The following is a 16406-nucleotide window of genomic DNA, read 5'->3' as shown; positions in this document are numbered from 1 at the left end:
TTGTGGCTAGTCAATCCTTCTGCACGTTTTTGTTTTTTTCTGACTCTTGACATTTTGTATTTTTTTAAATCAGATTTATTTTACTAACCTTTTATATTATACCTTTTTCCCAATTTAAAAAATGAACTCAGTCTTGTAAATTACCAAGAGATAAGAGAAAGTCCTCTACAAGTTACAAAACACAAAACAAGTGTCAAATAATTTTTTATTATGTGTCTAATTGCAGTCAAATGCTTTCAACTATATTTTTTGGCATTTTTTAACAGTAATGTTAAAACTTGAATCAAGTAACAAATCTAAGAATAGATTTCTTAGCATTCCTTAGATTTCGTAGATTCCTTGACATTTAAGGCCACTGAATTTAGAACTTTCCAAACTAAACTGAAAATTACCAAATTGCAAGATGAAAGTAATAGTATTTATGTGATTTCCTCTTAAATATGCATCTCCCCATATCAAGAAAAAAGACTTAGTCAGATCTGACAATTAAAAGAGAAATTAACTTTTCATTTAGAATGATTATATTTCATTACATAATTATGTTTTAGATTTTCATTCAACTATTTCATCTTCTCCCGGTACTTATATTTCCCCTATGAATCCATGAAGATTCTCATGAAACTGAACTGGGTCATTGTGGAAAAAAAATTGATGTGCAGAATTTGGTTTTAAAGTCTGCTGCTTAGAAGCCTATTACACAAAATAGTGATCTCAACATTCTTGATTATTCACTGCTATTGTTAAGCACTCCCAAAATAAATATACTGATATACTGATATCATAAATGATATATTAATAGAAGATATGATACTCAATATACTTATAATCAGGTACAGTATAAAACAAAAATAGAGACTATAAAGATAAATTAATAAATATAAATAGAAGTTTTTATATTTTCTTCCAGTATCCCAAGGGAGTGTTCTGTACACTCCATACCAACAAAGTATAAAACTGCACATATTTGCAGACAGGTTTTTGGGGGTTCATTTTAAAATGAATACCAAGCCTTTGGTAATAGTAGCATAAAAATTATAATTATAAACTTGTATAATAAATGACAAGGTAGAAATCACTCACAAAATATGTGATCTGTAAGTCATATACTCTTGGAGGTCAAAAGTTAATGCAAACATTTCCACATATCAGTGCTAGAGATTTTATAGTTTTGAAATCTTTTTTTTAAATTTTTTATTTCTTTTCAGCATAACAGTATTCATTGTTTTTGCACTACACCCAGTGCTCCATGCAATCCATGCCCTCCCTAATACCCACCACCTGGTTCCCCCAACCTCCCACCCCCCGCCCCTTCAAAACCCTCAGGTTGTTTAACAAAGACAAACTGACTGTACTTTGGGATATACCAACTCAGAATTGCCCTTAAATCTATCTATACTCATATTTCATACAAGGTGTTAAATGGGTTAAAGTACCAGGAAGTCTGCGTGGCATAGAGTCGTGTATATGTCAACTGCTGTCCTCATCGTCATCAAAGTTATAACCATCAACCATATATAAACCATTTATCAATAATCAACTATGTGTAAATAATACACAAAGTGTTTAGGGAAATTTTATACCATTATTTTGGAGACAGTTTAGGAAAGAAGTGTCTGATGTTACCTTTAATTCTGATCCTTCTTAGAAAAAATGTCTGCTCCAAAAAAGGTAAAGACCCGATTAGCAGAAACTTAAATGGCCAAAATTTTCTTTTGTTGTAGTCAAATTCTTTTGCCTCTCAATTTACCTTTTATAATTAGCCTTTTATTTCATTCATTTAGTAAATTTATATATATATTATATACCAGTTACAATTGTCAGTGATAGATTAGTAAACAAGCCAGATAAGGTTTCTGTAACTGTGAATCCTATTTTCTTCTAGGGAAAGACAGTTACTCATGCAACAAACCAGAAAACAAGCAAACAAGATAATATCAGATAGTGTTAAATGCTTAGAAGATAGTTATGAATGGATACTGAATACATTTTACTTAAGACCTTAGTTTTCCCTTCCTGAAATATGTGTTATACTTTTGCTTTAGCATATTTCTTTTTTGAGTAGAATGCTGATTTCCTTTACTTTCCTACTGATTATTGTTTTTAGTACAAATAAGGGTAACAGTGTATTCTTGACATGTTTTATAAGAAACTAAACTCAGTATAGAAGTAAAATTTTAGATTTTATGAAACAAGATGGGACTGGGGAGGGAGATAACCATAAGAGACTCTTAATCTCAGGAAACAAACTGAGGGTTGCTAGGGGGTGGAGTGAAAAGGATAGGGTGGGTGGGTGATGGACACTGGGGAGGGTATGTGCTAGGGTGAGTGCTGTGAAGTGTGTAAGACTGATGATTCACAGACCTGTACCCCTGAAGCAAATAATACAGTATATGTTAATAAAAATTTTTTTAGATTTTATCCATCAATCACCCTATTTTATCTTGTGCATAATGGCTACATTTACATAGAATGTTCAAGTTATTTGGTACCTGAAATCTCTATTTTCTTTTGTAAAACCTGGCCAACAAATTGTAACTTTTTTTTTATTTATTTGAGAGAGAGGGAGAAAGCGTGAGCACAAGTAAAGGGAGGGGCAGAGGGAGAGGGAGAAACAGATGCCCTGCTGAGTAAGGAGCCTGATGGGGGCCCCAATTCCAGGACCCCAAGATTATGACCTGAGCCAAAGGCAGATGCTTCACTGACTGAACCACCCAGGCACCCCTGTAACACTTTTAAGTTGTTTTGAATTAATGAGAAATTTGGTATTAAAGTTTGAATCTAGACTGATATATTAATAAACATGTTCAGTATGTATCATTAAGATCATCATTTCATATTTAATTTGTTGCCTCTAATTGCAGGTAGAATCTTTTCAAATATATCATTAGTGTTACATGGCACAGCTCTCTCTCTCTTGAGCTCTTCCACTCTCATATCTGGAGAGTGTACTTTATGCTTTAGTAACCGTTCCCACTTGTGTTACTAAAAATATATATACCATTAATACTGTATTAAGTGTTTGTTTATATGTTAAATATTAGATCTCTGATTTCAACCCTTAATTTATCAAAAGAAAGTTTATCTGTGTTTAAAGACTCACATTCTAATCAATTTAGATAAGCACCCCTCTCTGCTCCTGACTCTTAATTTCTTTGAGGTCACAAATTCCTTTAAGAATGTAATAAGAATAAAAAGAAAAAAAATAAGAATAAGGAACCTCTGGGCGCCTGGGTGGCTCAGTGGGCTAAGCATCCGGCTTCTGCTCAGGTCATGATCCTGGGGGGTCCTGGGATCAAGCCCTGCCTCTGGCTTCCTGCTCAACAAGGAGTCTGCTTTTCCCTCTCCCTCTGCCCATCCCCTCTGCTCTTGCTCTCTCTCTCGCTCAAAAATAAAGACATAAAATCTTAAAAAAAAAAAAAAAAAGAACATGGAAACTCATCACAGAAATGTTGACATAGGTATAGTCATACATTTTACAGATAATTTTAGAGGGCTTGCAGACTCCCTCATTCTTGTCCCCCTGCTTTAGGGGGACTGGCCTACAGTAATGGAGTTCATAGGCCTGTGTGTATTGTTAAGATTAACGTATTACTTTGTTGTATTTTCTATTAGGCTTACCTCATTTTTCTTCTGGTATTTTCCGCTGCTGGGGAAGGGATACTTTTATTGCACTGAGAGGTCTACTGCTGATTACTGGACGCTATGTAGAGGCCAGGTAGGAGATCTCTAAAAAGTTGCAATGCAAGTTTATGTGTAAACGTTTTTCACATGCTCTTCAAACTTTCCTTCTTGCCATCTATTCATAACATTTAGGAGGTATGTTTTCCTTAAGTATTTTTTTAACATGTTTATTTAATAAGATCGTAGAATCTCAAAGGAGTGGATATCTTTGATGTTATTAAGTTCTAGTCCTTCATTTACAGGTCAGATTATCTTCAGCGTTTGCTAATTGATCTCAGTAAAAATAAAAAATGTGTAATCATGTTACTAACATCACTCACTAAAGAGTAAAATTTCTATGCCCGAATTAAGTATAAGAACTCAGATGAACTTTTGGGTAAAATTTGAATTCTATCATTTTTTCCCTTCTATAATGCAGGCTGAGTCATGTAGAAAGAATTATAGTATCAGGTTTTCCTCTATGTGTTGTCAGGCCTTGTAACCTCCAGTTGTGTCTTTTAGTCTTAAAATAATGTTTTCTTATGTCACAGTAATATGAATGAAATTGTCAAAGGTAGAAAAGAGAGGCTGTACAGCAGTGCCACTCAACTCAGCACAAATCAGTACCACAGATCAGCAGTCACCATCACCTGAGAACTTGCTAGAAATGCAAATTATTGGTCCTTATGCTAGAGCTCTGAATGTGGGGATGGGGAGGGTAGGATAGCAGATGGAAATCTGTGTTTCTACAAGGACTCCAGGTGATCTCCAGCCCAAGGCAAAAGTTTGATAGCACTGCTCTACAAACTAAAGCTTTCAGCAGAAAAAGCATTTAAATGATACTTGTTTTGATGTCATTCGAAAAACCTGAAGTTTCCCTCTTCAAATGACAAAAGTTCTGGTTTCGGTCTTTTTAAAATTGAAAATTTATTTTTTAGATTGAAGATTTCTAAGTGGACTTCTGAAATGTATGACATTCTTCCCTATTACCTAATATAATAAGACCTTTTCTTATTCACTTAAGAGACCATTGTGGGGTTATAGAAATTTGGGAGGCTGTTTGCTTCTTCCTTAAATGTTCCTAAATAAGTATGATTAAGAAGTAGAACATGGAACATTAGGATTCAGCACAGTATAGTGGTTAAGAACTTGGGTTTGGGCCAGACTGCCACATTCTAATCCTGTTTCCAAACTACCAACTGATACATTATTTATCCTCTTTGTACTCTGTAAAATGGTGATAATACTTAAGTTACAGGGTTTTTCTAATGATTTCTTTTTAAGATTTTATTTTTGGGTGATGCCTGGGTGGCTCAGTCCATTTAGCATCTGACTTCCGCTCAGGTCATGATCTCAGTGTCCTGGGATCAAGCCCTGTGTAGGGCTTCCTGCTCAATGGGGAGTTTTCTCATCCCTCTGCCCCTCCCCTGTTCATGCTCGCTCACAAGTGTGCATGTGCTGTCTCTCTCAAATAAATAAAATCTTTTTTAAAGAAAAGATTTTATTTTTTTAAGTAATCTCTTCACCCAACGTGGGGCTCAAATCTACATCTCTGAGATCAAGAGTCACATGCTCCACCAACTGAGTCAGCCAGGCGTCCCTAGTGAGGATTAAATGAACTAACTATACAGTTATAGTGTCTAGAACAATATCTGTTACATGCTAAGTATTACACAAATGTAAATCATTATATATAAATTATATATAAATCATCATATATAAATGTAAATCATAATAATGTAAATCATTATTATTATTTTCCTTGTTATCTTGTCTCCCAGTTATCACTTCTGTATACCATCAACAATTTCTGTTTTTTAATTTTACATATAACTATCTAGATCAGAGGTCAGAGAAATATGGCCTGTCACCTGTTTTGTATGACCTGGGAGCAAAGTACAATTTTTAAAATTTTAAAGAGTCATTTAAAAAAGAAGAAGGATGCATGACTGGGACCATATATATGGGCAACAAAGCCTAAAATATTTACTGTCTGGTCCTTTGCAGAAAAAGTTTGCCAACCCTGACTTGGATGATTCTGAGAGGATAATGTATTTGTTAAGGTAGTGCTAGGTGCTATAAATTATAAATTCTTATATTTCAATGGTTTTTCACAAATGAAATTTATTTCTTGCTTCTGGTTCAATGTGGGTGTTCAGGAGCCGGCTTCCCACGTAATGATTCAAGGATATAGGCTCCTTCTTCTTGAGAATTGAACATCTCCTAGGGCTTCTGAGTACTACTCTCCAGCCAGCTGGCAGAGAGGGAAAGAGAGTGGGGAAAATACACCTGCTTCATGCAGTTAACGTACATCAGTTCCATTCACCTTCTTGCCTTAGAATCTAGTAATCTGGCCACAGCCACCTAAAAAGTAGGTTGAAGCATGTAGGAAAGCCATTTTTGGTGGGCACAGGGCTATCTGTACCACAGAGAGTTCTACTTCCTCCTTCTACAGAGATATTCATGGACAGAGGTCTTTTTATTCAAGTTTCAAATGTATGACATTGTTCTGGATGGTACGATTGCTGCATTCTGACCTTTTCTTAATTGAAGTGTCACTATCCATATTAACACCGGTACTGCAGAATACAAATAACTGCACTGTTACTGAGAGATGGGCATTAAACTGAGACACAAAATTAATTAAATTTCTAAATGGTTTAACCAAAAAGCACTGAAGCCTGGACATTTTAAATGACTTTTCCTAGATCATACAGATGGCAATGCTAGGTTTTAAACCCTAGTCTTACTTTCATGTCCGTTTTAGAAATGCTGTTCCATCTTATGAAGTTGTCATTTGGTATACGATGATACAATGATACTTTAAAAGATTAAGTATTCTCTACCAGTTTTTGAAAATAAATCATGGTTTCCAAGGTCAGCTTTTACCCATTTATTTTCCTATGTATTTGCTTTGGTATTTAAAATAATACAGTTCATGTCACATTTACTTTGATTTTGAAATACCACAGATTTCAGAAGTAAACTCTAGAGCTGTAACGGACCCTAAAAGCCACCCAGTTCAATACCTAAATCCACAGATGAAAAAACTATCCCAAGAGGGTAAGCCACACAGATTATCAGAGAAAAAGCCAGGGTTAGGATCAAGGTTTCAGGCTTTTAATTCAGTGCTTAATCTCTCATATTATGACCACTTGCTACATGAAAATTCAAAGAAATAGGGACAAGAGAGAAAATGCATCTGAAATAATAGTCACAAAAAGGGACTTAAATCTTTTAAGTGATTGTTTTCATGTCAAATGATCCACTTAATTCTGTTGTTTTAGGAATATTATTTTAGCATTTGCTGGTACCCTGAGACACGGTCTCATTCCTAATCTCCTGGGTGAAGGAACTTATGCCAGATACAATTGCCGGGATGCTGTGTGGTGGTGGCTACAGTGTATTCAGGATTACTGTAAAATGGTTCCAAATGGCCTAGACATTCTCAAGTGCCCAGTTTCCAGAATGTATCCTACAGATGATTCTGTTCCTTTGTCTGCCGGCACACTGGTAAAAATCCTCTTCAAACAATTTTTTTTTCCTGAAAAATAACTTAGCCTCTAATATAAAAATGTATGTAATAAAGAATCCACATCTGAAAAATTCTTCAAGTATTGGTATATGTTTAGCACCTGCTAGTTCTCTGAGCAGTTGCAGAGATAAGACTTGCTTCTTGCTTAAAGAACTTGCTACATGATAGAAGATATGATATGTACCTAATATGGCCATTGTAAAAGGAAGTGCAGGGGAAATGCTGTACATAAAAGGGAGAGAGATAATCTAGTAGGTGGTTCTCAGGGAGGACTTCATTAAGTAGCTAGAATTTCACCAAAACTGAACCTTAAAAGGTAAGTGGGATTTCAGCAGAAATGAGGGAAGGTGTGGGAAGACTTCAGAAATGGAAAGGAAAAATAAAGTTCAGGGTGGACCGAAGCACAGTTTAGGACATACTGCTTGGTCTGATTTGGCTTTTTATGGAGGGTACCTGCTGGATAGTAAGAGTAGGTGGGAAAGGGTGAACCAAATTGTGGAGAGCCTGATCACCAATCCAGGGAGTCCAGAGGTTATGTTATGAACAGTACAGAATAAATAAACATTTTGAGTGGTTTTCTTCCCAGTCAATAATGTACAATGATGTACTTTTGCCACTTCTGATCTACCTTTATATTATAGTTTGGTATGTGACTGTGGAGGACTTCTAAACCACCTTAGAGTTAGCAGAGGTCTGTGTCCCCATGATGTTTCTATCATGAAATATTCAAAGAACATTTTCCAAAAAAAGTTTTTACCTAAAGTATCACTTTAGTGTATAATTTATCCCCATTACTATATATGTGAATGAGTAAGAACAACAATGCTTAGATCTCTGTATAAGATAGATACATTTATTAGCTACACAATTCACCCTAATAGAAATTATACAAATTCACAAGAATCATTTTTGTGTGTCAGCAAAATTACAACTATTTCATGTCACAGACATGAATAGTCAAAACTACAATATGTTAAATATTCATATGCCAAAGGCTGATTCTACGATTTGGTGTATAAGAGCTCCTTCTTTCCCCAGTCTCGCCCGTGATCCCCATTTCTTCCCCAAAGGACAATATATGTTTCAGAAAATCAGTTGTGGGATTTGAGAGAAGGTAAGAAAAATGTAATTTCTAACAGAATTAATATCCATTATGTCTCAAACAGGATCAACCATTGTTTGAAGTAATACAAGAAGTAATGCAGAGACACATGCAGGGCATACAATTCCGAGAAAGGAATGCTGGTCCACAGATAGATCGAAACATGAAGGATGAAGGTACATAACTTTACATAGCAAAAATTTACTGATGTGGTGGAATTAAACCCTCTAATTTTTTGTATATTTGACTAATATTTTATTTGTGTATAAAACTTCAGAAATAACAGTGAGAAAGATTAACACAGTCCTGATCTCATGGGTTTAGTTTGAGCTTCTAGAAGAAAAATAAAATTTAATATATTTTGTCAGCTAATTTGAAAGGTAATTTTGGTGGTTGCATTTATAATTATAATAATAAGTGCTTACTATGTGCTAGACATTATGCTAACTTCTTTACCTATGTTACTCCCATTTACACTCCTAAGAACATTGGGGGTGAGTGGTAGTATTCCCATTTGTACTGCTAAGATGACTGAAGCAGAGTAGCTTGCTTAGAGTCACACAGCTACTAAGTGGCAGAGCTAAGATTTCATCTACAATCTGTCTCTAATTTGGGCTGTTAGAAAATTCTTTTTGTAAAAAGTTTCATCTACAGAGTTAAAATAGATACACTTTTTTAACCTCTTAGAAGTTCATCATATTCTTATTTTTATGGCATACTATCATCAACAGCCAGTGCAAGGCTAATGATAATTTATTTATTACCCTTTAGAGACAGGAAGTAATGCACAGACATATGCAGAGCATACAGTACATACACATTTTTGTGTATTTACTTATGTTCTGCAAAACATATGCTGTTTTATGTGCATGTAGATTTTTTTAACTTCTTAATGTTGAAAGAATTGGAGACTGATAGAAAGTTGCAAAAAATGGGGCACCTGGGTGGCTCAGTCAGTTAAGTGCCTGACTCTTGATCTCAGCTCAGGTCTTCATCTCAAGGTCATGAGTTTGGGCTTCAGGTTGGGTGCGGAGCCTAGTTAGAAAAAAAGAAAGAAAAGAAAAAAAAGTTGCAAAAATTATAGATAAGAGTATTCTGAAGCCTTCATCCAGCTTTCCCAATGAGGATATCTTACCTTACTGTATATCTTACTGTAGTACAATATCAAAATCAGGAAACTGACATTAGTTAACTAGGCTTTAGACCATATTCAATGTTAACTATTTTTATATTACTCATTTGTGTGTGAGCATGTGTATGTGGTTCTGTGTACTTTTGCCCTCTGTATAGCTTCATGTAACCACTAGCACAGTCAAGATACCAAACTGTTCCATCAGCACAGAGGTCTTCCTTGTGCTACCCCTTTGGAGTCACACCAACAACCCCTGGTCTCCGGCAACTGCTAGTCTGTTCTGCATCTCTATAGTTTTATCATTTTAAGAATATATATAAATGAGGGGCGCCTGGGTAGCTCAGTGGGTTAAGCCTCTGCCTTCAGCTCAGGTCATGATCCTGGGGTCCTGGGATTGAGCCCAGCTTCAGGCTCCCCTGCTCAGCAAGTAGCCTGCTTCTCTCTCTCCCCCTTGCTTGTGCGCTCTCTCACTCTGTCTCCCAAATAAATAAATAAAATCTTAAAAAAAAAAAAAAAAAAGAACTTAAATTCCTTCTTATGTGTTCTAAATTATATATTAAATAGTAGTTAACCTCATTTATTTAATTTAGTGTTTGTAGTGGTAGCATACAAATTGTATACATGATTGAACTAGTAAGAATCACTGATACTTTTTTTATCCTTCACTTAGGGAACGAAATAGAAATTGATTTTATATTTAAAATAACATTTTTGTGATATCTGTGAATAATTGTAGTTTTTAAATAAGATTGTAGGTTTTACTGAAACATTTCAGTAAGAGAAAATAATAATATAAATTACACCTTTTAGCCTAGAAATAAAATTAGACAGATATTTAACATTTGGTCACATTTTCTTCAGATCTTTCTTTTTTGTTTTGTAAAGAAATAAACCATTACAGATGTATCTGAAGCTTCATCTTTATCTCTCTCTCTTTCCTCCCTCTCTAGAATTAATGACTATGCTATAATCAGGGTTTTTTTGCCATGTATGTGTTTGTATTTTATGAGTTTGTGTTTGAGTATGTGTAAATTACATACAATTTGTATCATGTAGTATTTATTCAGTATATTCTATAGTATGTAGCCAGCATAAGTACACTATAATATATACATATAACTTTTATGTTTTTAAATTTTATCAAGTATTATATTAGACATAGTCATATCAACATACATGGTTGTATAAGTATTATCTATATCTTAAACTTTTAAGAAAAGGTATCTTATTATGCATATCCTTTTGCAACTTGTTTGCTTGATCATTTTGTTTTGGGGTCTTATCAGTTATGATGCATTGTAAATCCAGTTCATTAATTTTAAATGGTATAGTGAGTTTTCCACATATGAATAAACCACTGTTTATTCACTCCTCTGCTCAGTGATTATTTTCTTGCTAATACAAACACATTGCATTGAATATCCATGTACATATCTTCACAAGCACATAGGTAAGGATTTCTCTAAAGTACATATCTAGAAATGAAATTACTTAGAATATGCACATCTTCAACTTTTAAGGTATTACCACATTGCTCTCCAGAGTAGTTTTCCTAGTTTATTATATCCCTATCAGATTTTATAAATGTTCTATTTTGCTTTTTCAGGCTTTAATATAACCGCAGGGGTTGACGAAGAAACAGGATTTGTTTATGGAGGAAATCGCTTAAATTGTGGCACCTGGATGGATAAAATGGGAGAAAGTGACAGAGCTAGAAACAGAGGAATCCCTGCCACTCCAAGGTAGTATTTATTTGTATGTTAATTGTATAATAATACCCTTTTTTAAACCACTTACTTGTGGAGTCTTTTATTCTATTAACCATGAAGTCTTCATATTAAATCAGTCAAAATGTGGGGCACCTGAGTTTTTCAGTAGGTTAAACGTCCAACTCTTGGTTTCGGCTCAGGTTATGATCTCATGGGTTGTGAGATCAAGCCCCACATTGCACCCCCCCACCACCACGCTGGGCCCTGCACTCAGTGCAGAGTCTGCTTGAGATTCTGTCTCTCCTCCACCACTCATGGACTCACACGTGAGTGCACATACTCTCTCTCTCTCTCTCTCAAATAAATAAATAAATAAATGATCTTTATAAAAAGTCAATCAGTCGGGACGCCTGGGTGGCTCAGTTGGTTAAGCGGCTGCCTTTGGCTCGGGTCATGATCCCAGCGTCCTGGGATCCAGTCCCACATCGGGCTCCTTGCTCAGGAGGGAGCCTGCTTCTCCCTCTGCCTCTGCCTGCCTCTCTGTCTGCCTGTGCTCACTCTCTCTGACAAATAAATAAATAAAATATTTAAAAAAAAAAAAAAAAGTCAATCAGTCAAAATCTCCCTTTCTCTCTCCTACTTCCTCTTCCACTCACTCCTTCCTCTCCTACAATATAACTCTCTTGTTACAAGTCATCAAGTAAAGCTGTTTGTTCTTTTCTGGAAGTTCTCATGGGTGATTCTCTACAAGCACCTCAAAGGAAAGTTTTGTGATTCATTATCCCTGTCATTAAGATCTTACCTTAACCTGAACTACTTTCATTGTAAACATTTCATTATGCCCATCTTTTATAAATGTAGAAAATGCCCAATTATCCTTTTCTTTATGAAATACTTTTAATTTCTGAACCTTTCCCCCCACCCCAATTTTTTTTTTAATCTTTTATCCCATCATTTCTTTTTATGGTTTCAAGTGCTTAATACTACATACTAAGGGTGCCCAGAGGGCTCAGTTAGTTAAGCATTTGGCTCTTGATATTAGCTCAGGTCTTGATCTCAGGATCATGAGTTTAAGCCCTTTGTTGGGCTCCATGCCTACTGTGGAGCCTACTTTAAAAAAATGAAAAATTAATTAAGTAAAAAAAAAAAAAGGTATCAATTCTGAGAAACTATTTTCTTATTCCAAGTTTTATCTGCAGGCAGAATTGTGAAAAAAAAATCATTTAATTTTAGGTGTCGTTACATGCTTTGCAAACTGTTTTTAAAACGTGTTTATTTTGGTACATTATTAGATCTTCTTATACTTCCCTTTCATTTTTCTTAAAAATGGGCTTTCAGATTATGTATATCTTCCCTGGCTTTATCCAGCCTTATAGCCCATGTTTGCTGTCTTTTCTCTGGTGCTCTATTTCAGTATTCTCTGGTTCCTCACCCCTACCTTTTCCAACTGCCATCTCCTTTAACTCCATAATCACCATTCCACTTCATAGAACTTTTTTTAATTGTTAAGAAGGTAAGCAATGACAAAATAGTAAGAGGAGTGATTTCTTATATATGTAGTATACATTTCCATAAAGTGAGGGTTTTTTATAGATAATTATTTTTATATTATAAAATTCATCAAAATTTTTTATTGAATGCCCTTTAAGTAGTGCTTAAATGACTCCAACTCACAGAATAAAATTTATTTTAATTTTAGAGATGGGTCTGCTGTGGAAATTGTGGGCCTGAGTAAATCTGCTGTCCGTTGGTTGCTGGAATTATCCAAAAAAAGAATTTTCCCTTATCATGAAGTCACAGTAAAAAAACACGGTAAGCTGTTTATTTTATTTAAAAAGAAACTTTGAATATACTGTCTGTACTCTTAATCTGTGTAATCATCATTTGAGTCTATGAACTAATATTAGAAACCCTTAAGATTAAGAAGAAAGAAAAAATGTTAATTTCCTAGTATAAAATTGTAACAAACCTGGTGACTAACCATATTTTTGCAGCAACTTTGACCTGAGATATGACAAGCATCATAGTTACTGCCTTATTGTGCTTTTCTTTGTCCTTGATATGACTGTGAGCAAGTTGCATTTTTGTGAACACTTATGAAATCTTTACATCTCTTTTTCTACAACTGTGCTATGCAAAAGAAATATAATTTGAGCCATATATATGATCTTTTTCAGCCACATATATAATTTTAAATTTTCTAGTACTCTCATTTTAAAAGGTAAACAGAAATAGGGGAGATTGATTATGATAATATATTTTATTCAATATATGCTGAATGTTATTTCAGCATGTAATCAGCATGAAATTATTCATGAGCTGCTTTACATTCTTTTGTGGGAGGAGTATTTTCTTTGAAATCTGGTATATATTTTACACTTCTGGCACTTCTCAATTCAGACTAGCCTCATTTCAAGTGCACAATACATGTAACTTTATCAAACATGTTAAGAGTGATACAAAGACAAATCAGGGATCATTTGATGGAGTCTAATCCTTTCTGGTAATACAATGAACGATAATTTTAAATTTCAGGCTATTGTCCTTCAAAAGACCCTGATACTTTTAAAAAGTGGATAATTTATTGCCTAAATATTACTCTTCAGCTGTAACTAAATATATGGCTTTCTTTGAATGCTTAAAACTGCCAAGTCTTTTCTCATGTTTCAGGAAAGGTTGTGACAGTTTCATATGAGGAGTGGAACAGAAAAATACAAGCCAACTTCGAAAAGCTGTTTCATGTGTCAGAAAACCCTTCAGATTCTAATGAAAAACATCCTAATCTGGTTCACAAACGTGGCATATACAAAGATAGTTATGGAGCTTCAAGCCCTTGGTGTGACTATCAACTCAGGCCTAATTTTACCATAGCAATGGTTGTAGTAAGTGAATTGTTATTTTCAAATGTCAGAAATGTTGTGATAGAGTATATTTAAAGATTTTATTTATTTATTTAGAGTCTATTTAGTTTTTTATTCCCATTTGTTTTCAAATTCATTTACTTGCCAAAAAGCATACTGTTTACTAGCTAGTTTAATACACTCTTTCTAAATTAATAAAGCGTTGTGCATACCACCCTTAACCTACAACATCTGGCATCAAAAAACGGAAAATAACAGATGACAACTAATAAAGTGCTTCCCAATGTTTTTCGTATGATAGCACACATAGAAAATAATGGTATTTGTCCGGCAAATACTGGACAAAATGGATTAGGTTAGTGGTGCCAGGTCCAACGGCTTCAGTTAGCCATGGGCCCGCCCCCTGCCTGGAAAGCTGACAGCCTGGGTATTTCGGCACACCTGTGCAATGACCAGTACCTCAGCACCTAGTTGGGAAGCTTTAGACTGGTGAATTAATGTGAGTAGCTTCAACTCGTACTCTGTTTCCTTCATTGTATTGCTGTAATGTGTTCTATCTAGCCAGGAATTCTAGACTCCCTTTATTTTATCTCTACTTGGTCTAAAAGTAAACTATAAGGACAGTAAAACAGAGAAGGTGTGTGCCCTTCTGTGCCTGCTTAGCTGTTTCTACCTTATCGAAAAGAGGACTAAATATGTTTTCTCTCCTTCTTGGTATCACAAGTGAATTTAGTCATGCTGTTAGAATGCAAGTCATTCTGTATTTCGCTATAACCCCAAAAGCAAAAAACAATTACCAGATACACTTAAAGGAAGCTATTATAAATCTTCTGAAAAATGAATTAGATGAGTTTAAGTGTGCTTTGCCTTCATTGTAGCTGTGGCAACTTCCTTTTGGAGCTCATACACGTTCTTAAAATGACACAAGGAAATAATCACCTCTAGCAACTTTCCTACCTTCTAAGGCCAAGAACAGTGCTTCTGAGTCAGCCCCATAGCATTAGATCTGGTTAGGCATCTGTGCTCAAAACCAATTCGACCCACACTAAGTTTTTAAATAGTTTTCATTTCCAAGTTTATGAATAGTTTATGTTCCACTGTGGGTGAAAACTAATTCTTTTGTGAGCTTCAAAAGTTTGAATATTGGTTTTTGACATTCATTAGGCCCCTGAGCTCTTTACTGCAGAAAAAGCATGGAAAGCTCTGGAGATTGCAGAAAAAAAATTGCTTGGTCCCCTTGGCATGAAAACTTTGGATCCCGAGTAAGTTAAAATATGTCTTAAGAATGTTGTTCATATAGCATATAATAAATAATTATATTTAATTATATTTAATCTTGGCATGAAAACTTTTGACCCAGAGTAAATCGGAGTCTAAGTATTAAGAATGTTGTTGATATTATATTGCATCAGCCCTAATTTTTTTGGTTGTCAGTACACTCTCTAAAATTGCATTCAGACTGAGTTTTTAAAAATACCAGCTATATCTTCATTAGATATCAGTGTTCATAATGCTTGTCCTATACTGAGTAATCAGTAAGAGTTTTAAGCTTATAAAACTAATACATTATGAATATTTCCTAATGCCTATTGTTTTCTGGTTGTAAAAGTAATACATGATTATTACGGACATTGGAGGTATAGTCATATAGTCTCCTTAGAGATGGTCTTTATTTTCCAAGCTGTTAACTCCCAGTAGTTCCCTCCATATTTCTAAATACTATGTGTGTACAGATGTTTCTTGAGTTTTTTTTTAAATATTAGACATTAATTGATTACTTCTTATGATGACAGATAAAGGTGTAACCCTCTCCTCACCTTACTACCAACCATTTCCATCCTTTCAATATAATTACCCCGCTGTTTTTATTTAAACCATTAACTGACTTTGTTTTTATTTTGATTATGTGTTTATGCCATTTTATATTTCTTTTCTTTTCCAACTTTTGTTTTTTCTTGAGTTTCTAATGACCCTCCTGTTTGTCTTTTGTTGTTTTCCTTTAAAGCTTGATACCCAACATTAATTTGCTTTCTATATCAATATATGACAGAGCCCCCTTTCTATATAGTATCCTTACCTTTGTAGAATTTTCCTAATTTACTGTGTACTCATTTCAGTCTTGAGATGCAGACTTTTTGTGTGTATCTACATTCTGAGGTGTTCTTCATAATTTCAGGGGTGTTAGGAACCACTGGAACCCACAGTTAAAGCTTACTCATGTAGCAAGTTCTGCCTCTCACTAAAAGAAAAAAAATGATAATTTATTAAACTGACTATAGATAACTGTCTTGTATTATCTGTCTTTATGTCTACAAAAACATATCTGTGTTATTTTTCTTTGTAAGTTTGTAATAGTTTGTTAAGTTTGTAAGTATATAAATTTTCTATGTCTATTTGGTTGCTATTT

General features: G+C 34.6%; 1 protein-coding gene across 2 annotated transcripts in view; it reads left to right on the top strand.

Moving 5' to 3' along the window:
- AGL (amylo-alpha-1,6-glucosidase and 4-alpha-glucanotransferase) overlaps positions 1–15281 on the top strand; it is a gene marked incomplete at its 3' end in the record, with an annotated part of 62136 nt that extends 46855 nt beyond the window's left edge. The window contains exons 25-31 of one of the 2 annotated variants that reach the window (XM_080799995.1): positions 3613–3715; positions 6948–7173; positions 8362–8473; positions 11036–11171; positions 12838–12950; positions 13809–14020; positions 15164–15281. In XM_080799995.1, the coding sequence (XP_080656121.1) occupies positions 3613–3715; positions 6948–7173; positions 8362–8473; positions 11036–11171; positions 12838–12950; positions 13809–14020; positions 15164–15265 (1004 nt within the window). Of the gene's footprint in view, positions 1–3612; positions 3716–6947; positions 7174–8361; positions 8474–11035; positions 11176–12837; positions 12951–13808; positions 14021–15163 lie in introns of those variants that run through there. The other variant, XM_080799996.1, reaches the window with a different exon arrangement.
- Between the last annotated feature and the right edge of the window lie 1125 nt (positions 15282–16406).

The sequence above is a fragment of the Martes martes genome (genome assembly GCF_963455335.1).
Source record: "Martes martes genome assembly, chromosome: 4".
NCBI lineage: Eukaryota > Metazoa > Chordata > Mammalia > Carnivora > Mustelidae > Martes > Martes martes.
This window is presented reverse-complemented; position numbering and strand designations above follow the sequence as displayed.